This window comes from Crocodylus siamensis, chromosome 8 (genome assembly GCF_052110815.1).
Source record: "Crocodylus siamensis isolate JL-2025a chromosome 8, ASM5211081v1, whole genome shotgun sequence".
Classification (NCBI taxonomy): Eukaryota; Metazoa; Chordata; order Crocodylia; family Crocodylidae; genus Crocodylus; species Crocodylus siamensis.
This window is the reverse complement of record NC_143402.1, coordinates 60439228-60456596: the sequence shown is the minus strand read 5'-3', so window position 1 is coordinate 60456596 and position 17369 is coordinate 60439228. Positions and strand designations below refer to the sequence as shown.

General features: G+C 47.1%; 1 protein-coding gene and 1 pseudogene across 1 annotated transcript; both read right to left on the bottom strand.

Moving 5' to 3' along the window:
- Positions 1-6434: 6434 nt before the first annotated feature.
- Positions 6435-16965, bottom strand: LOC149858828 (cytochrome P450 2C5-like). The gene is made up of 9 exons (XM_090060963.1): positions 16632-16965; positions 15880-16039; positions 14305-14454; positions 12947-13107; positions 12253-12429; positions 10861-11002; positions 10212-10399; positions 7789-7930; positions 6435-6971 (listed from the first exon to the last, which is right to left on the bottom strand). Exons 1-9 carry the CDS (start codon positions 16803-16805, stop codon positions 6778-6780), a joined length of 1488 nt encoding a protein of 495 aa, XP_089917089.1. The 5' UTR covers positions 16806-16965; the 3' UTR covers positions 6435-6777.
- On the bottom strand, positions 9659-9813 carry LOC149858829 (U2 spliceosomal RNA; annotated as a pseudogene).
- Positions 16966-17369: the final 404 nt, after the last annotated feature.

Here is a 17369-nt window from a genome sequence, read left to right as displayed (position 1 = left end):
CACTTCACGCTATTCTTTTTTCACAGCATGTGAAGTAAACCCCCTGCTTACAAAAGCTTATGCTATACATCTCTGATTTAGTCTATAAAGGTGCAAATCGACTGTGACTTCTGTCTTTCTTCTGCATTCTTCTTGTCTATTCATTACTTTAGCAATGTCTTTTCTCCTTTTTCACAGAAGAGCAGACTGCTTTTATTTATATATGGAGTTTTACACAGACCATTTTTCCATCTACTGCTTCATTCAAAATGTGCCTTCTTTTCTCTAAGACCTGAAGAAGGGTGCCATGTACCTAAAAGCTTGTCTGAATCTCTCCCAGCTGGGCAGTTGGTCCAATACAATTAATAACCCACAAAAATCTTGCCTCTCACATTCTTCTTACTAATTTTTTACTTTTTAGTGATACGTACACTTTGTCCTTTAGATAGGAGGCAGGATAGAGATACACCTTATAAACTAATTAAATCAGAAATGCAGAAGCTGAAGTGAGCCCTAAATCAGGTAATAAATAATCAGGAGACATGTGAGAAGTTTCTCCTTAGCTAATAATTAAACTTAAGCACTAGGCCTGTGTGAGTCGGCAGCAATCTGATCTGGCTTCAGATCCGGCCACTTTGGATGGCTGCGATCCGATCTGGAGCTCTGGACCGTATTTCCACCTCAATCCGGCCGAAGCAGCTCCAAAGGTATAAAGGGGAATCAATAAAATATCTATACCTTTGTTGGTTTTTGTCTGATTTGGATGAAAGTTTTAGAGACTGTAGAGTCTGCAGAAATAATAAGCTTGCCAAGTTTTAAGAAGATTGGTGCATAGGTTTGTGGGGAGCAGCACCCCAAATTCTTGAAAGCAAAACTCATGTCAAGTCTAGGCGGTACAGCATAGTGGGGTGAAAAGTGCATGGGTGGTAGCGCTTACTGCGTCCACAAAGTCTGCCAAGTTTCAAGAAGATCAGTGCAGGGGTTTTGGGGGAACTGTACCCCAAATTCTTGAAAGCCAAACTCATGTCACGGCTGTGTGTTACATGGGGGCGGGGGTGTCAAAACTGCCGGGGTGGTAGCTCTTACTGAGGCCACAAAACCAGCCAAGTTTCAAGATCAGTGCAGGGGCTGGGGGGAAACTGCATCTCAAGCTGTGGACAAGTAAAACTGGTGCCACGGGTGACACTGTGTGTGTTCAGGCGCAGCAGGGTGACAGCTGCAGGGATGATGGCCCCTGCTGTGATGCCTGCCAGCTGTGGAGGAGATCGGTGCAGGAGGAGGCTGGGGCCCTGCACCCCAAGCTGCTGACCAACAAAACTCAAGCCAACACTGTCTCTGTCCTGGGGCAGTTCATTGTCTGTATTGATTTTTTCCTCTCCTTAGCCTGGTTTTGTAGGTGCTACTTGACATCTGTTAAGTCATTATGTAGTAACTAGGTCGTGTGTATTGAGCTGGTCCCTGAGTCCCTGGTCCCTGAGTGAATCATGACTGATTGATTGGTAACTGGGAACCCAGCAGCTACGCAGCCGGGCCTGCAGCAGCGTCTCCCCTCCCGCCCCAAGCCAGACAGTCAGTCCCACAGCACCCATGGCACCAGTTTTGCTTGTCTGCAGCTTGAGGGGCAGTTCCCCCCAAACCCCTGCACCAATCTTCTTGAAACTTGGCAGGCTTTGTGGCCTCAGCAAGAGCTACAATCCCTGCAGTTTTGACCCTGCTGTGTTGTAACACATAGATGTGACAGGAGTTTTGCTTTCAAGAATTTGGGGTACAGTGGCCCCACAACCCCTGCACCAATCTTCTTGAAACTTGGCAGGTTTCATGCTCTCTGCATAGTCTAGCATCTCTGAAAAGTTCATCAGACAAAAAACAATGAAGTTATAGATATTTTATTGTTTCCCCATTATACCCTACGGCCGGATCTCCGAGGCGGCTCTGAACCGCTTCGGGAAGCCGAACAAGGCAGCGCTTCGACCCCGATGTGCTGCTTCCGACCCCGAAGCGTCCGAAGCTTCTCCGGATATGAAGCTCTGTCCGAAGCCTTGCACAGCTCTGTTAAGCAATACAAAGTGTAACGGGGTATCAGGGCAGCTCCCCAGCCCCTGGGCAACAAGTTACCCAGATATCCATACCAACAGGAATCTGCGTAGCTTGGGTGTCTGATCAGAAGCCAGGGCACGTCAGCACCGAGAGTCCTCCCGACTCTGACCCTGATACCTGTCGGCCTGGCATTGGTTGCGAGAATACCCAGGCATGGTCAACCCAGCCCAACAACTCTTTAACCCTTTCTTCACCAAGGGCTAGCCAATCCACGTGACCACACACCCTCCCCCCTTAAAGCCCCTTTGGGGCACTTCCCTCCCTGGGTACCTCTGTAGCAGGACCTGGCTGCAGGGGTGTCTGTGATGTCTCCTGGTGGCCACACAACTTCTGACCCAATCCGGTTCTCAAAGTTTCATAGTTGTTAGGGGCTGGAAGGGACCTTACAGATCATCGGGTCCAGCCCCTCTGCACTTGGGCAGAAAAGACAGCTGGGATCAGATGAGCCCAGCAAGGTGGGTGTCAAGACACGTTTTGAAGATTGCCAGGGTGGGTGACTGTACCACCTCTGGGGGGAGCCTGTTCCAAACCTTCAGTACATGATTTGTAAAGAAGTTTTTCCTTATGTCTAGCCTGAAGGGATCCTACATCAGCTTGCGCCCATTATTTCTTGTCCTCCCCTGGTGGGCCTTGGTAAACAGATGCTCCCCCAGGTCCTGATGTATGCCCTTGATATACTTAGAGGCTGCCACCAAGACCCTCAGAGTCTTCTCTTCTCATGGCTGAACAGTCCCAAGTCTTTCAGCCTCTCCTCATATGACCTAGTCTCTAGGACTCCCATCATGTGCATGGACTCTCTCAAGCTTCACCACATTGTTCCGGTGCCCAGAACTGGAGGCAGAATTCCAGCTGCGCTCTCACTAAGGCCGAGTACAGAGGGAGGGTGACATCCTTAGCCTTCCTCGAGATGTCTTGAGAGATGCATGCCACTGTTTGATTAGCTCTGTCAGCTACAGCATTGCATGGGTGGCTTATGTTCATTTTGTTGTCTATCACAATACCTGGCTCTCATTCAGATGTGGTGCTAGCAAGCGTAGCACTGCAGAACTGGAAAGTGTGTTGTAGATTATTTCTCCCCAGATGGAGCACTTTACATTTCTCCATATTAAACGAATCTGGTTGAGGTCTTCCCACCTCGCGAGCCTGTCCAGGTTGGCATGCATTGCCAGCACGTCTTCAAACGTGATCACACTCCCCCATAGTTTAGTGTCATTGGTGAACTTTGCTGGTTCGCTTTAATACCCAAATCCAAATTGTTGATGAACATGTTGAAAAGTGCTGGTGCAGGTATTGAACCCTGAGAGATGCCACAGGTCACCCTCTACCATGATGCCTCAGCTCCATCAACCCATACTTTCTGGGTCCCACCACGGAACCAGTTACCTAGCCACTGAACCACAAAGGAGTCAAGGCCACATTTGCCCAATTTTTTCATGACTTTATGAGAGACCAGGTCAACGGTCTTTTTGAAGTCCAGGTATATAACATCAACCTCCTTTCCCATGTCCAGGTGGTGAGTAACCTAATCAGTAACCTGATCAACCTAAATGAGGTTGGTCTGGCTTGACCTGCCCATAATGAAGCCATGTTGGCTATCCTTCAGAATACTGCCTTTTGCTAGCCTGTCTGTAATGGGTTCTTTGATAATTTTCTCCAGTATTTTACCAAAGATTGAGGTCAAACTGATTGGCCTGTAATTTCCTGGGTCCTCCTTTCTCCCTTTCTTAAAGATAGGCAGCACATTGGCTTTCTTCCAATCTTCTGAGTGCCACGAGTCTTCACGTAACTTTGCCATTGGTTGCGCGATTACATCATCCGGTTCTTATAGCACCCTCGGATATAGTTCATTTGGTCCTTCTAACTTGTAGATATTTAGCCTTTGTAGGTGCTCCCCCACAAGATCTATGCTAGCTGTGGGATGGTGGTCACCGCCACCATGACCATCCTGTAACCTGTCAAGTAGGCTAATACTGTCGGACTGGTGGAATACTGACGTGAAGTATGATTTCAGGAGTTCAGTTTTGTCCTGAGTGTCGGTTATCAGCCATCCAGTTTCATTCTTTAGGGGCCTTATACTTCCCTTCTTTTTTTCTCTGACTTCCTACTTATCTAAGGAAGGACTTTTTGTTGTCCTTGATTCCAGTTGCCAATCTGTATTCAGGGCTAAGGGGGTCTCCCAGGCTTTTTGCTGCCTTTCTTCCTTTGAGCTTTTAGGATTGCTTCCTTGAGGAACAACCATTCTTCTTGTACCCCCTTTCTCATTGGACCATAGTTTGCAGGGCCTTGCCAACCAATCCCCTATGCTTGTGGAAGTCAGCTTTTCTACAGTCAAAGATTTCTACTTTACTGGCCAATTTCCCTGACTTACAGTCAATGGAGAAAGTGATCATCTCATGGTCACTGGTGCTCAGTTTCCCTTTGATCCTCAGTTCATCCCTTTTGGCCAGAACCAAGTCTAGGAGTGTCTTGCCCCTGGTTGGCCAATAGGCTTCTTGTGTTAGATAGAGCTCCTCAGTGCAAGTCTGTGCCCCCCTGTGACCAGTCCCTCTGGGTCATTCCGGGATGGCTGATTGCTGCACTCACTGAAGTTGCTTTTGGGTCGTGGCTGCGGCTGCTTCTGGAAGCAAGCGCCAGCCAATCATTGCAGCTGCTCCCATAAGCAGCCACAACCACTCCCGAAAGCTGCTGCAGCGAGCACAGTGATTGGCCAGTGCTTGCAGGGGATGCACCGGCATTCCTGCCTGCTTCCCCTGCCCTTTGCCTAAGCGGTGAGAGTGGCCATCAGGGCATGCACCAGTGCTCTCAGGGGGTGCACGTGCACTCCCGTGCACCCATTATGCATCACCACTGTGAGGAAACTTTGTGAATGATCGTATCTAACTGAGCGCTCATCCCACAAGATGTCTGGGTAGTTGAAGTCACCCATGACAACCATGCTCTGAGAGCGTGCAGCCTCTGCCAGCTCTCTGGAGAATTTCTGGTTGAGCTGTTCCTCTTGGTTTGGAGGTCTGTAATAAAATCCTACAGTCAAATTGTCTTCCCCGTGCTCTCCCCATATCTTGACCCAGATGGTCTCAAGTCACCCTTCTTCGTTTCCAATCTTTGCTTCTAAGGAAGTGTAATGTTCCTTCACATAAGGATCAACTCCACCACCCTTCTTCCCAATATGATCCCTCCTATACAAGATGTATCCACCTATGCCTGTGGTGCAGTCCTACCAGGTCTCCATGATCCCTCTGAGATTGTATTGATTGTTCCTCCTGCTTGTTTCCCATTCTTGTGGCATTAGTGTATAAACATCTAAGCCTGCCATCAGAAGCCCTAGGCTTTCAGGTGAGCTGTGGAATAACCTGTCCATTGGCTGGTGTCAGAGAAAGCTTCCTATTGTACCCTGGGATGCTAGTTTTAAGGTTGTTATATTTCAGGCTTGAAAATGATCAAACCACAAAGGGACTTGAACCCTCAATCTTCTGATCCAAAGTCAGATGACATATCCATTAGGCCACATGGTCTAAGGGTACTGGCTTGGTTTTCCTTTCCTGCCATACCTTGATGCCTCTTATAATGACTAAGGACACTATTCCCAGGGTCCCAGGGTAAGCCTTCATCCTCTGGCCAGCTGCTTCTTCCTGTACCCAGCTGTCCCAGTCTTACTCCTGAAGCACTAAATTGTGGCCTTCTGGGCCCTGTTAGTGCTTCGGGACACCAGTTGCCTTTTGGGCTGTATTTGTAGTTTCACTATTCCCCTATAGCATACGATGCATCACAGATATCACTTCATCATCATTTACTTTCCTGTATAGGCTTTGGCCCTCTCTTCCTGGGGCTGTGTCTCCTCAGTGGGCTCCTGGGGTCATCCCCTTGAACTCTCAGCTTCTCCTTCCCCTATGTAGACTGCCTGCTGCTAGACTGGGGGCTGGGGCCTGGATTGGTCAAGGGAAGCGGCAACCTACTTTAAACTTCCTCAAAACCTTCCCAATCATAGCTGAGGACAACAGGATAGACCAAGGAGTCCACCAGGACTACCAAGATGAGCTTTGTGTGCCCTCCCACTGACAACAGTACCTGGGCCCAGAAGTAGAGTTTCACATCCTCATAAATGCACTGGATGTACATCATATCCAGAGGTTCCCCAGGATCTGAGAATAGGGATTTTCTAATAATTGTTTGGGCACACACTGAATCCACCAGGGCCATCACCTTAGTGCCATTTACCATGATCAGGACCATCAGTTCTGCAGGCTGGGCAGCCCAAGACCAAGGCTCTACTTTCCAGATTTGGGCATAGTAACACTCCATATGCAGGCAACCTCAAGCCCAATGTCCAGGCTGGCCACAAGTAAAACAAGCAAATACACTTGGGAGGAGCAAGTGATCAGAAGTATTTTTATTGCAGGAATATTTACAGACCCTCACCCAAGTCAGTCTCCATTGTGCCAGGTGCTGTGCAAGCACATAGAAAGATACAGGCCTGCCAAATACAGCTTACAGTCTCAAAAGAAATAACAGACATGGCATGGGATAAAAATGGCATTGTCTTCCCCATTTTGCAGAAACTGAAACACAGACAGATTAATGTCACAGAGGGAGAGCCTGGCAGATTTCAGAGCTAAGCATTTTCATCGCTTTGCTGCATTTCTTTGCATATTTTGAATTCTCTTTATGCACCTGACTTGTTCTCACTTCCTGTTCCCTACCCTCTTAGGAAGATACTGAGCGCCTGGTAGCATGGAATTTGTAGTGCAACTTCTTCTCCTCCAAACCACTCCACAGAGACACCAAGTCCATGTCTTTGTCTTCTGTGGCTGCCTTGAAGATGAAGTTCTGAAGCAGGATGGTGAGGAAGAGAAACAGCTCCATCTGGGCTAGCCCTTCCCCTGGGCATGCCCGCTTTCCTAAGAAAGCATAGGAAATAAGACAGCCAGGCATGATGCAGTCCCTGCTCTCATCCAAAACTCACCAAAATTGATGGGAGCCAGATAGTTTAGGTTGCAAGAAACACCAAACACAGGTGACAGGGTTTTTTGTGCTGGGATGAATGGGATTAGGGACAACACTGAAAAAAGAGACTTCAGTTAATTCTGTAGTGTAATATACCCTTCAACTCTATAGGAGTTTAGTTTTTGTCATCAGTGGGTGCATCTACACATACAATTAATTTGAAGCAATAAACGCCAGGGCAGTTTGAGCTGGAATAAACTACCCCCAGGCTCAGCATCTACATATGCTCCTGGAACAGCAGCAATTTGAGCCAGGGTGGAGCAGTTGATGCCAGGGCCACTCCTGCTCTGCTCCATCCTGGGCTCTGAGTGGCAGCATCGGGACTGGCTGGGGCACAAGGATGCTGAAAGTGTGAAGCTGTTTAACTAGGTGGCAGGCAGGAGTCTGGCCCCCTGCTGGCTGGGCTGATTGGACACAATGTATGCCCACAGTCAGCATCTACACATACGTTTAATTGCAGTTAATTATTCTGCCATAAAATAGTACTGTCCTGGGTAATACTATCTAACAGCAGTGTTAATTAGTTTACTGCAGCCTAATAGCATCCCATGTGTAGACAGTGACACTTTACTCTGCATATAACTGGTCTACTTTGCAGAAAAGCGCATGTGTAGACATGGCCAGTGAGAGCAGGATTAGACCCACTGATGGATTTGCTGTACAACCATAAGCAGATGACATTTCAAATAGAACAGTTGCAGATCTGTTTACCTGCAGAGAAAGGTATGAAGGCCTCCCTTTTCCTGAAGTGTCCATTCTCATCCAAGAAATGACCCGGGTTAAACTGTTTTGGAGTCTCCCACTGGACTGGATCAGTGTGCACAGAATCTAGCATTGGAATAGCAGGTGTGCCCTGTGAAATTGAGAAAAAAACATCATAAACATCCATTTTAAATATGATATTGCTAATATGATTATTTAGCTGATGAACAGCCTGAAGAAAGGACAGCTGGAACATTTTGTCTTCAGTAAAGAGCATGACCATTTCATTCTTCTGCAGATCGGCCAGTGCAGCCTACTCAAGAGAGAGGCTTAAATGGACCTTAACTGTTGCATAGCCTTTGTACTACCTACCCCTCTGCATGAGCATGACTCTCAGTCAGAGATGTGTCACATGAAATCCAAAATATATCCTGATCTATTTATTTAGCATTTTAAAAACTGCTAGAGGAACCCATACTAAGCCCTGGGTGCCAGTCCCACAGACTGTAATAGAGAGGGTTCTCCTCCCACCTTGACATAATAAAACACTGGTCAGGAAAGTCAAACAAGAAGCAGAGCCTACCTCTATCCCTCAGGCTGTGGAACAGATAGGTTTAGCTGAATGCCCTCTTTCGGTGGACAAAGGGAAAGCAGAGAATGTCCTGCTAGCTTAGGGGTGGGCAATTATTTTGGGCGCAGGGCCGCTTACTGAGTTTTGGCAAGGCATTGAGGGCCGCAGGACAGGCAGCCAGAGGCAGATAAATAGTAACTTTTAAAATTTTTTAGGGGCCCTGCGGGCCGGATAGAATAGCTGTAGTTTGTCCACCCCCATCTAGCTGCTTCCTGCTATAGATAGCCAGGCAGCAGGCCTATGTGAGGAGGCTACTATTCACTTTGGATTCGGATTTGGATGACTTGGGGGACAGCAATTTGATTTGGTGATTCAAATCACTGTCTCGATTCGATTCGGCCAAATCTCCGAATCAGCCAGGCCCATCCACCACCCACTCTCCCAGCCCGGCAATGGCTGCCCTGCCCACCCCAGTTCCCAGCACTTGGGGGAAAAAAGTCCCAGCTCAGCAGGTGCTGCCAGGCAGGGGGGTGATCCCCACTGCCCCATGCTGCATGGGGGGCTCTGCATGAGCCCCTGAACCACCCCTCCCCCCCGCTCCTCCAGCCCCCTCATGGGTGCCCTGCACAGGCCAGCTCTGGCCCTTTACGAAAAAAAAACCCAAAGAAACCCTGGGGCTCATCGCTGCTGAGGGCAGGGAGTGATCCCCACTCCCCCCACTATGTGGGGACTCTGCAGGAGCCCCCAAAGCCCCGAGGCTGCACCAGGAGTGGTGAGTCCTAGGGCTTTTCTCAGCTTTTTTTTCCTTAAAGGGCCAGAGCCCTGGCAGGTGGGACAGCTGTGGAAGAGCCGGAGGAGCAGGGGTGTTCGAGGGAGCTCATGCAGAGCCCCCCATGCAGTATGGGAGCAGCAGGGATTGCCCCACCACCACCACCTGGCAGCGCCCAGTGAGCACCCAGGGCTTTTTTTAAAGTATGGAGCTGGGGCGGGCAGAGGCAGCCATTGGGGGGGGGGGGGCTAGGGGAGTGGGCGGGTGTCGGGAGGGGGCTAGGGGAGTGGGCAGAGTCCGGGGGGGCTGGCAGGGGTCCCTCCATGGTCCCCTCCACAGTTTACCCTCCCCCTCCCCGGTACTTACCAGCTCAGAGTAGCTGCAGCTCCCTGCTGCAGCCACCACGGACTGTCCAAATCATCAACACTCTCCGAATCTTGCCAAAGATTTGGAGAGCTTTGAATCAATTTGGACTTTTAAACTGGTCCCCTGATTCAATTTGATTTGGATTTGGAGATTCTTTTTTTTTTTTTTTTCTGTTTTTTTGCACCGGTCCTGGAAGCACTGCAATACCAGGTCAATGCATGAAGTGGATGGAGCACGCTCCAGTTCCACCACCCAATACCAAAAAGAATCTGCTCAATATGGACCTCCTATGGAGGACATATCAGAGACAATTACCCTGGGGAGCTCGCCTACGTGGTCACGCTGCTTCCCCTGCCAGGATTTGGAGATTCAGCCACCAAATCAGGCTGAATCTCCTCCTATTCGAATCACCACCCAAAGCTTCGCGCAGCCCTACCAGGGAGGTCCAACTAGGCACTTGTGCCGATCTCAGCTACAGAGGGGAGGCTGTGAGGGAGAGACTCCAAACCAGGGGACGCAAACATGTACCAAAATCAACAGAGTTAGTCATCTTGTGTATGCTGCCCTGTGTGCTGTAGAGGTCACTCACCCAGCATTGCCGGGACTTTGAACTACCCAGGGCATTTATAATGCAAAATCAATTCAAGAGTCAACAGGACTCCCATACAAGACTTTCCTGCCATATCCCCCCACTGAACCCTCAGAGAATCCAGTAAGATACTGCACCTTTGGGATTGTGTAGCCCCAAAACACTGTGTCCCGAGTTACTTCTCGGGGGAAGTTTTCATTGTGTACAGGCTGGTAGCGCTGCACCTCATGGATTACTGCGTTGGTATAGGGCAGCTTCACCCTGTCCTCCATGCTGGGGACATGGTTTGCACTGAATGCCTCATCGATCTCTTGATGGATCTTAGCTGAAAAGAATCAGACTGAGGGTTGTTACACTTTACAGAGCAAGGGGCTCCACTCATCTCCCCTTGGTACTGTGTGAATTGTCATACCACAAAACATCTAAAAGGGACTGAGGGGTCTGGCTTTAACTCCTTGCAGACACCACTGAATCCAGAGCTCTGGCTCAGTGTTTATCCATACAGCCCATAACATAGTATTGATGGAGTGAAGGACATGCCATCTGCTTCTATGACTTTATTCAACTGTGTTTGTCTTCACAGGACCTGATCCTGCAATGATTTATATATAATACACTCCAGGTTATATCTCATAGCTAAAAGAGCACTGTCTATTAGGACCCCTTTCTTCTTAAGTAATTGGAGGCTGCATTTAGCACACCAAAGTGAGAAAATCTGATTTTTTCCCCCTTGCCATATCATAACTTAGGGCTACTAAAAGAGAATAGTTCCTTTGCTCTTAATACCTTGAATGTGTGGGTACTTTACCAACACCAAGAGGCAGAAGAGAAGGCTACTGCTGGTGGACACTGTCCCAGCACCAAAAAGGCTGAACACCAACCCGATCAAGTTCTTATCAGTGTATACGTTCCAGGCAGTGCTCTTTTCCTGCAAGTATACAAAGGGTATGGAACATAAATTTCAAGAAAGGAAACCTATAAATGATGCTGCACAGCATTCCCAAAATGCTAGTTTGTCTTCTCCCTATAGTTACAGGCAGCAGAGATAGGGCTTCTTTTGACTGCAGGGTCCGCCTTGGCATGCCCTGAGTTTCATCCAGCTATCAGTGATATGTGGATTCCTCAGATGTTATCAAATAAAAGGATCTCCTGGCTCTTCAGGACCTACTTTGTGCTGAGGATAACAACAAGTGCTGTGAATAGCTATTTGGACTCACCCCAAGCCTGTGGGATAGAAGTTATTTGCACGTGCCCCTATGGCGCCGTTGTTACTGAACTGCACCGGTGGCACATGGTTATTTTTAGCTGCTACGTTGCCATAGCAATGTGCTATAGCAAGGGAGCATGTTGCTATGGTGACATAGCTGTGGCATCACCATTTGTACAAACAGATCAAGTTGTCCAGGGTGGATCCAGCAGGGTGCACTGGTGCATTTGCACCCCGCTTTGATTCCAGCTCCACCCAGAGCTGAAAACTAGCTGCCCAGAAGTGGCAGCAGCATTTCTATTCAGGCACCAGTGAGGGAGTTACTTGTCTTCATGGCTCATTATAATCTACCTGATTCCTTCTAAACTCTTCATTCCACAGATGTTAATGACCCTGTCTCCTTTTTAATGGTCTTGATGTTCCACTAGGTAAACTACCCTTTCTTCTGCAATTCTGCTGTCAGTTAGCTGCTCCTGGTAATATAGGTCCTATTTCACAGCGCTGCAGACTGTTTTTAAGTCATTAAAGCTGCACTTGTTTTTGCCTCAATCTTCAATGCAATAATACAGCCCTAGACTCCCAGCTTACTAGTAAAACGTCTAGTTGTTTTTTACCTGGAGAAAAATTTGTGTTGTATTATATGTGCACCACACCATCTGCACCCACCTTTCCAAAATCCTAGATCTCCCCAGGAAGTTGCCCCTATGCCAAACCTGAGAGCCAAAAAGTTGGCCCTTCTCAGAGCAAAATTTTTTAGTCTGGGCCTGATATTCCTTAAGCATCCAGTGTTAGTCCACAGGCTGAGCTGGAGGCTGGGGCCAGCCGTGGGTCACATGTAATAATTTATAATATGCCAGTCAACAAGGATCTAAGTGTGGGCACAACATTTACAAGTCAGACAAATGCCCATTCCTCATGGCTGCTGCCATCAGAGTCAGAAATGACCCTGTGATTTTTAGTCCTTATTTTACCTTCTTTGACTGTATGAGGAAACAGTCAATGCAGTCACGAGGTGAGGCTGGATCCAAAGTACGCTTATGAAATTCCACCTTTTCTTGGATAAAGTTCTTCAGTTTCTCACACTCAGTGAGGACTCTATTGTGCACTCCAGGCAAATAACTCAGGATGCCAGGAAAGGTACTGTACAGCTGTGAACAGAAGAAGCCTGAAATTTATCATATAATCAGATCATATCTCCAGTTCTACCCCCAAGATGTTGAGGTTGCTCTTGATTATTGTCTTCTCATTCAGAATTATGCTTGCTCCCACCCCTGATCCATAAACTCAAACAGTCATTAAAAATGCAGGCCCTTCATTGCAACAACCACTTGCAAACATCCTAGCCCTGGATTCTACAGCAGCAACAGATTCACAGCAGATTCAGGGGTGGCAAATCCCAGCTCAGGACAGAACATGAACATGCTCAGTTCTTAGCAGCTGGTCCAGTCCCACCAACTTCAATGCTGTCTGGATTAAGAAGACTTCCCAGGATGTCCATTAGGCTCTCGCTTGATGGAAGAACTGTTTGGATCAGTCCCTAATATGCAATCAGACTTTCACTAAGATAAGGAAAGTTTACACTGACTGCCCTACATGCTGAATAGAGAGACAGATTCATCAGAATGCAGAGATGTCCCCATGAGTTGAGAGTGGTGTGGCACATACCCTTGCAATGGGAGAGTTAAAATAATTGATGTAATTTGTTACAGTGTCCAAAAGCTCCAGAAAGTCTTTGTCTTTGTAGTTGAAACGGCTCCCAAATACAACAGAACATATCACATTGGCTACAGCATGTATGAGGGTCATGTTTGGCTCAAAAGCCTCTCCTGCAGCATCCAAGGACACAAGGAAAAATATAATGGTGTCAGACATAGCATGCATCTCTGCTTCATGTACAGCCATGTTCCTCCCAGTCCCCTTTAAACAAACATACAACCTTCCTATACCCTTCCCCTTTTTAACTCATCTCTGTGGTAACTCCTAGTTTAAAAAATGCCAAGACAAAGACCCCCATCCAGTAGCTTTGAATGAACTGAGTTTTACTTCCTGCTATAAGGAAATGTTCCCTGCCCTGGCAGGCTTTATAATGGGCATAAAGATACCCTTTCTTTTCCACCACCAGGATCCTTAGGCCTACCATCCCATGCTGTCATGAGCTGACATCCAGGCAGCCTCCCCCTTGTAGGCATTCACGAGGCCCATTTCTTATTTCTGGATCTTCTGCTCTACTCCTCCCAGGGAGGAAAGAAGGAACCCATCAACCATCCCAGTACAGATCAATGTGTGGTGTATGTAGGTGTTTAACTCCTGCCTCTGCACTTAGTGTACATTTCTAAGCACTCTCACTGTGAAGGGCTGGGACACCATTTTTGTTGTCAGAATGCATATAAGTTGTGCTGTTCTCTCATAAAGACTTCAGTCTTATATCACATTAAAGGAACAGCCAAAAGGGACTAATCTGACAGAAAATGTTGGTCCACTCTTTGGATATGGGGAATGTGCATGTTACCTGTGCCACCTCCCAAAAGCTCCTTACAGGGTCCTGAGTGCTCCCAGAGTTTTGAAGGCAAAAGCCTTCAGCAATTGGTACTGTTGGACAATATGTTTTTTTCTTCCCTTTTTCCTGTGGATGTTAGCTTCAGCTTTCTTTTCCATGGATCCTTCTGTAAGAGTTCCCCAAGCCTGTTGATATTTAGCTGAGAGCTTTGGTATCTAACCCCAGTCCTTCCAGCTGCAACTAGCCTCTCTTGGTCCAAAATCAGTGACACTGCAACTAGTCTGTGTAAGCAATTTAAAGTAGGGAATGGTAGCTAAAAGCCTAACTCAAAGCACTGTAGTCTTTTTTATCAGGTTTGCAAGTAGGCCCATAGCAGACTACAATTGCAGCAGAAGTAAGACACTGTTTCTGTGAAGGTCTATCACATCAAACCTTATTAGGTACTTTTTGCAACAATTCTTGGACCACAATGCAACTCTGTATCTTATTTGCATGACTGTATTGAAACAAATATGATTCAAATGACCTTTCATGTCTGCCATAGCCTCCACCAGGAAATGAGCTTCTTTCTGTATTCGCTCTGACATTGTTCTCTTGCCCATCCCAAACTCCCGCAACGTGGTGAGTGTGAACTTGCGGAGTTCTCGCCATGTCAAATCGCTGTTGGGGTCAATCTCTGTAAAGACACAGCCAGAAAGCTCACACTGTACCAAAACTCGTATCAGATTATTGGAAAGAGAGAGGTCTACACTTCTGCTTCCAGAAATGTTCACTTGCAGAAGATCATTTGGGTGCAAAACATTTTGTGTGTGTTGTACCAGATAGAACGTGGTCCCCAGTAAACCAGGACAAAAGAGCTGGAACTCAACCTGTGTGGAAGTCTGTTTGGGTCTGTAGTTTGTAGCTGTTTCATTTCCTCAGTGCCTCCAGTTTTAGGTGGCCTGTGCTTTTATGTCATACCTGAGAAAGTAGAGTATCCCTGTACAGTCGAACAACTTTTTTTTTTTTAGAGCATTTACAGTACAGACAGATTTTTAAAATTCACTTCTCAAAAACTTGGGGAAAAGACTGGAAAGAACCTAAGCTGCCCCTGGCCTGCGATCTGCTTGCTGCTGCACCCTCATGGGCTGCTAATATTTTCTGCCATCCTACTCCAGGGGCTGAGCATGGGACACAGCACCAGGCTCACCACACGTCCAGCCGAGCTGGAAGAGATGGGCCTAGCAAGGACAGGGCCCATTAAAAAGACTGCAAGCTGCCCTGGGACAGGTGCCTAGGTGAGGTGCTGCTGAAGCTTGATGCCACCCATGAGTGCTCTTTGGCAGAGTCAGAGTCAGAGTCAGAGAGGTGGATGTTGGGAATATTGTGTTGCTTATTATTCAAAGTCTAAACAATAACAATGTATTTCATTGCCTGGGGGGGGAGGGATGACTGGCTTCGGGGGCAGCCACGACCTCCACTATAGGAGGGAGGTACAACTTGGGAGGGAGGCAAACCTCCAGTGTGTAAAGCAGGGGAGTGGGAGCAGGTAGGGAAGAAGAGAAATATTTGGAGGATGAGAGAGAGAAAAAGAAATGTTGCTTCTTTTTATGGATGAAGTGTACTAGAGGGGACCTCCAGGTGCAACTAGCCTGAGTTGCACCTGGCTGCCTGCTCCATCTCCCTGATCTGCAGGGATCAGGGTTTTGTTTCATATGGAAAAAACAGGGGAAAAAAGCCATGGAAATTTCTGTTTGCCATGGACAAAACAGAAAAAACCCACAAAGGTGAATGGATTTGAAATTATAGTTTGGGGTGAGGAGTTTGGTTGTATCTTTGTGTTTTAATATTTTATTCCATTTCTAGAATTTTTGTCATATATTGTAAGCTGCCTTGAGTCCATGTGGGGTGTAGAAATCTGATAAATAAGTACAATAAGTAAAATATTGGCTCATTTTATCTCCTGTGAAATGAACTCATTTCCTAGGGCTAGTGTCCTAACCATTGAGCCATACTAGAGCCATCATTTCTTGTCCTCAGCTTTCAGGAATTATCAGACCTTAGCACCTCAAATGTGTGATATTTTAAGTAATAACATAATCAAGAAGACAGACACAAATACCTCCTTCCATCATTCTCCGTGGAAAGGGTAAGTCTGGGCGCCCACCAAACTCTTCAGCATGACCCACCAGAGCATCTTTCGTCACTTCATACCCACAGAGCACCACAGCCGGCTTTGATCCCAGCCACACAGTGAATATTGGTCCATATTTCTCAACAAGCTGGGGGTAAATCACAGAGATGATGAGGTTTGCTTGCCAAAAATAATCTGCTCTTAGAGCACAGATCTCCCCCTGAGCCATGAAGCTGAGATTAAGGGGGTAGGCTACTGAGGAAGAGCTAAGAGAGCTTGAAGATTGTAACAAGTAAAACTTTAATGGAGGGGTATCCACTAAGGGTTAATCTCTGCATTACTTACTTACTGGGGTTAATGTTTTGGCACAGAAATAAGTGCTGAGGTGACCCCTATGCATTTGAACTGACCAAATCATCAAACTGAAATACCTCAGCTGTTGAAATAAAGCCACCTTTACATATCAGTCTGGAATATTCATTGCATATATTCATAAAAATATCCTGGATATGGGAGGGCCAGATCATCAGCTAGACCTGCGTTACTATGTCCCCTTGCTGCCCAGAAGAGTTTTCTCACTACTGTTGCGAGTGTGTGTTTGGGGGAAACTCTAAATCAGGCCTGCTTTCCAGAGGCATTTTGATGTACTGAGCCTTATACAATTCCCCTTCTGCTCTAAACTAAGAACATTCCTGGTCTCTCTCAACAACAGGAAGACAACCCTCCAAGAGGCCCCTTACCTTCGGATAATGCTTACACAGGGGGAAGACATCTGTCTGCCATAGGTTCCCCAAAATGGGCCACGGTGCTGGTCCTGCAGGGAGTTGGGCTCTTTTCCTGTTACTTTCCAAGACCAAGTAGCACAGGACAAAAATAAGGAGAAGAATCAGGATCCCTGTTGTCCCAGCATCCATTCTTGTCTGTCACTTTGGGGGAAGGACGGTAAAGGAGCTATATTACACTAGTTAGGAAGCCCAGAATGAAATCTGTAACTAACTGCCTCTTGTTCTCTCCTTCCTTTAATCTCCTTCTGCAAACGACTGAGAGGTCAAAGTCATGGGGTTAATGATTTCTTATTTCTAGTCAATGACCGCATCAGAATGTGGCATTTTATTTCTACCCACCCTACCCCTGTCTGACCCGGGAGATCTAGGATTTTGAGAAGGGACTGCAGACAGTGTGCTGCATTATCACATATAGCATAATAGATAATACAATAAGAGCAGAGAGTGTTCAAGGCTTGGCATGTGATGCCAAGCAGGGGTAGGATGCTGCTGTAAGAAGAGATGTTCCCATCAAAAAAAGAGGTTATCCATCTGTAACAGGATGACGTCCTAGGGGTTGCTGTGATCTCCCCTAACGCCCCCTCACCATGCCAAGTTAGCCTAAAAGCACCCTCAATTCTCACCCACCACGTCTTTGATGTTACATATATAATAGGGAGGCTGCCTTTTTGTCCTCTTGGACACGGTTTCCCT

Excerpts from the sequence above, each read along its gene's own strand:
- LOC149858828 (XM_090060963.1), bottom strand. The coding sequence starts at position 16,805 with ATGGATGCTGGGACAACAGGGATCCTGATTCTTCTCCTTATTTTTGTC. Across the intron at positions 11,003-12,252 it reads TCCTCATACAGTCAAAGAAG|GAAAAGAGCACTGCCTGGAA; the intron begins GTAAAATAAGGA and ends GTATACTTGCAG. Across the intron at positions 6,972-7,788 it reads CTTCATACCTTTCTCTGCAG|GAAAGCGGGCATGCCCAGGG; the intron begins GTAAACAGATCT and ends ATGCTTTCTTAG.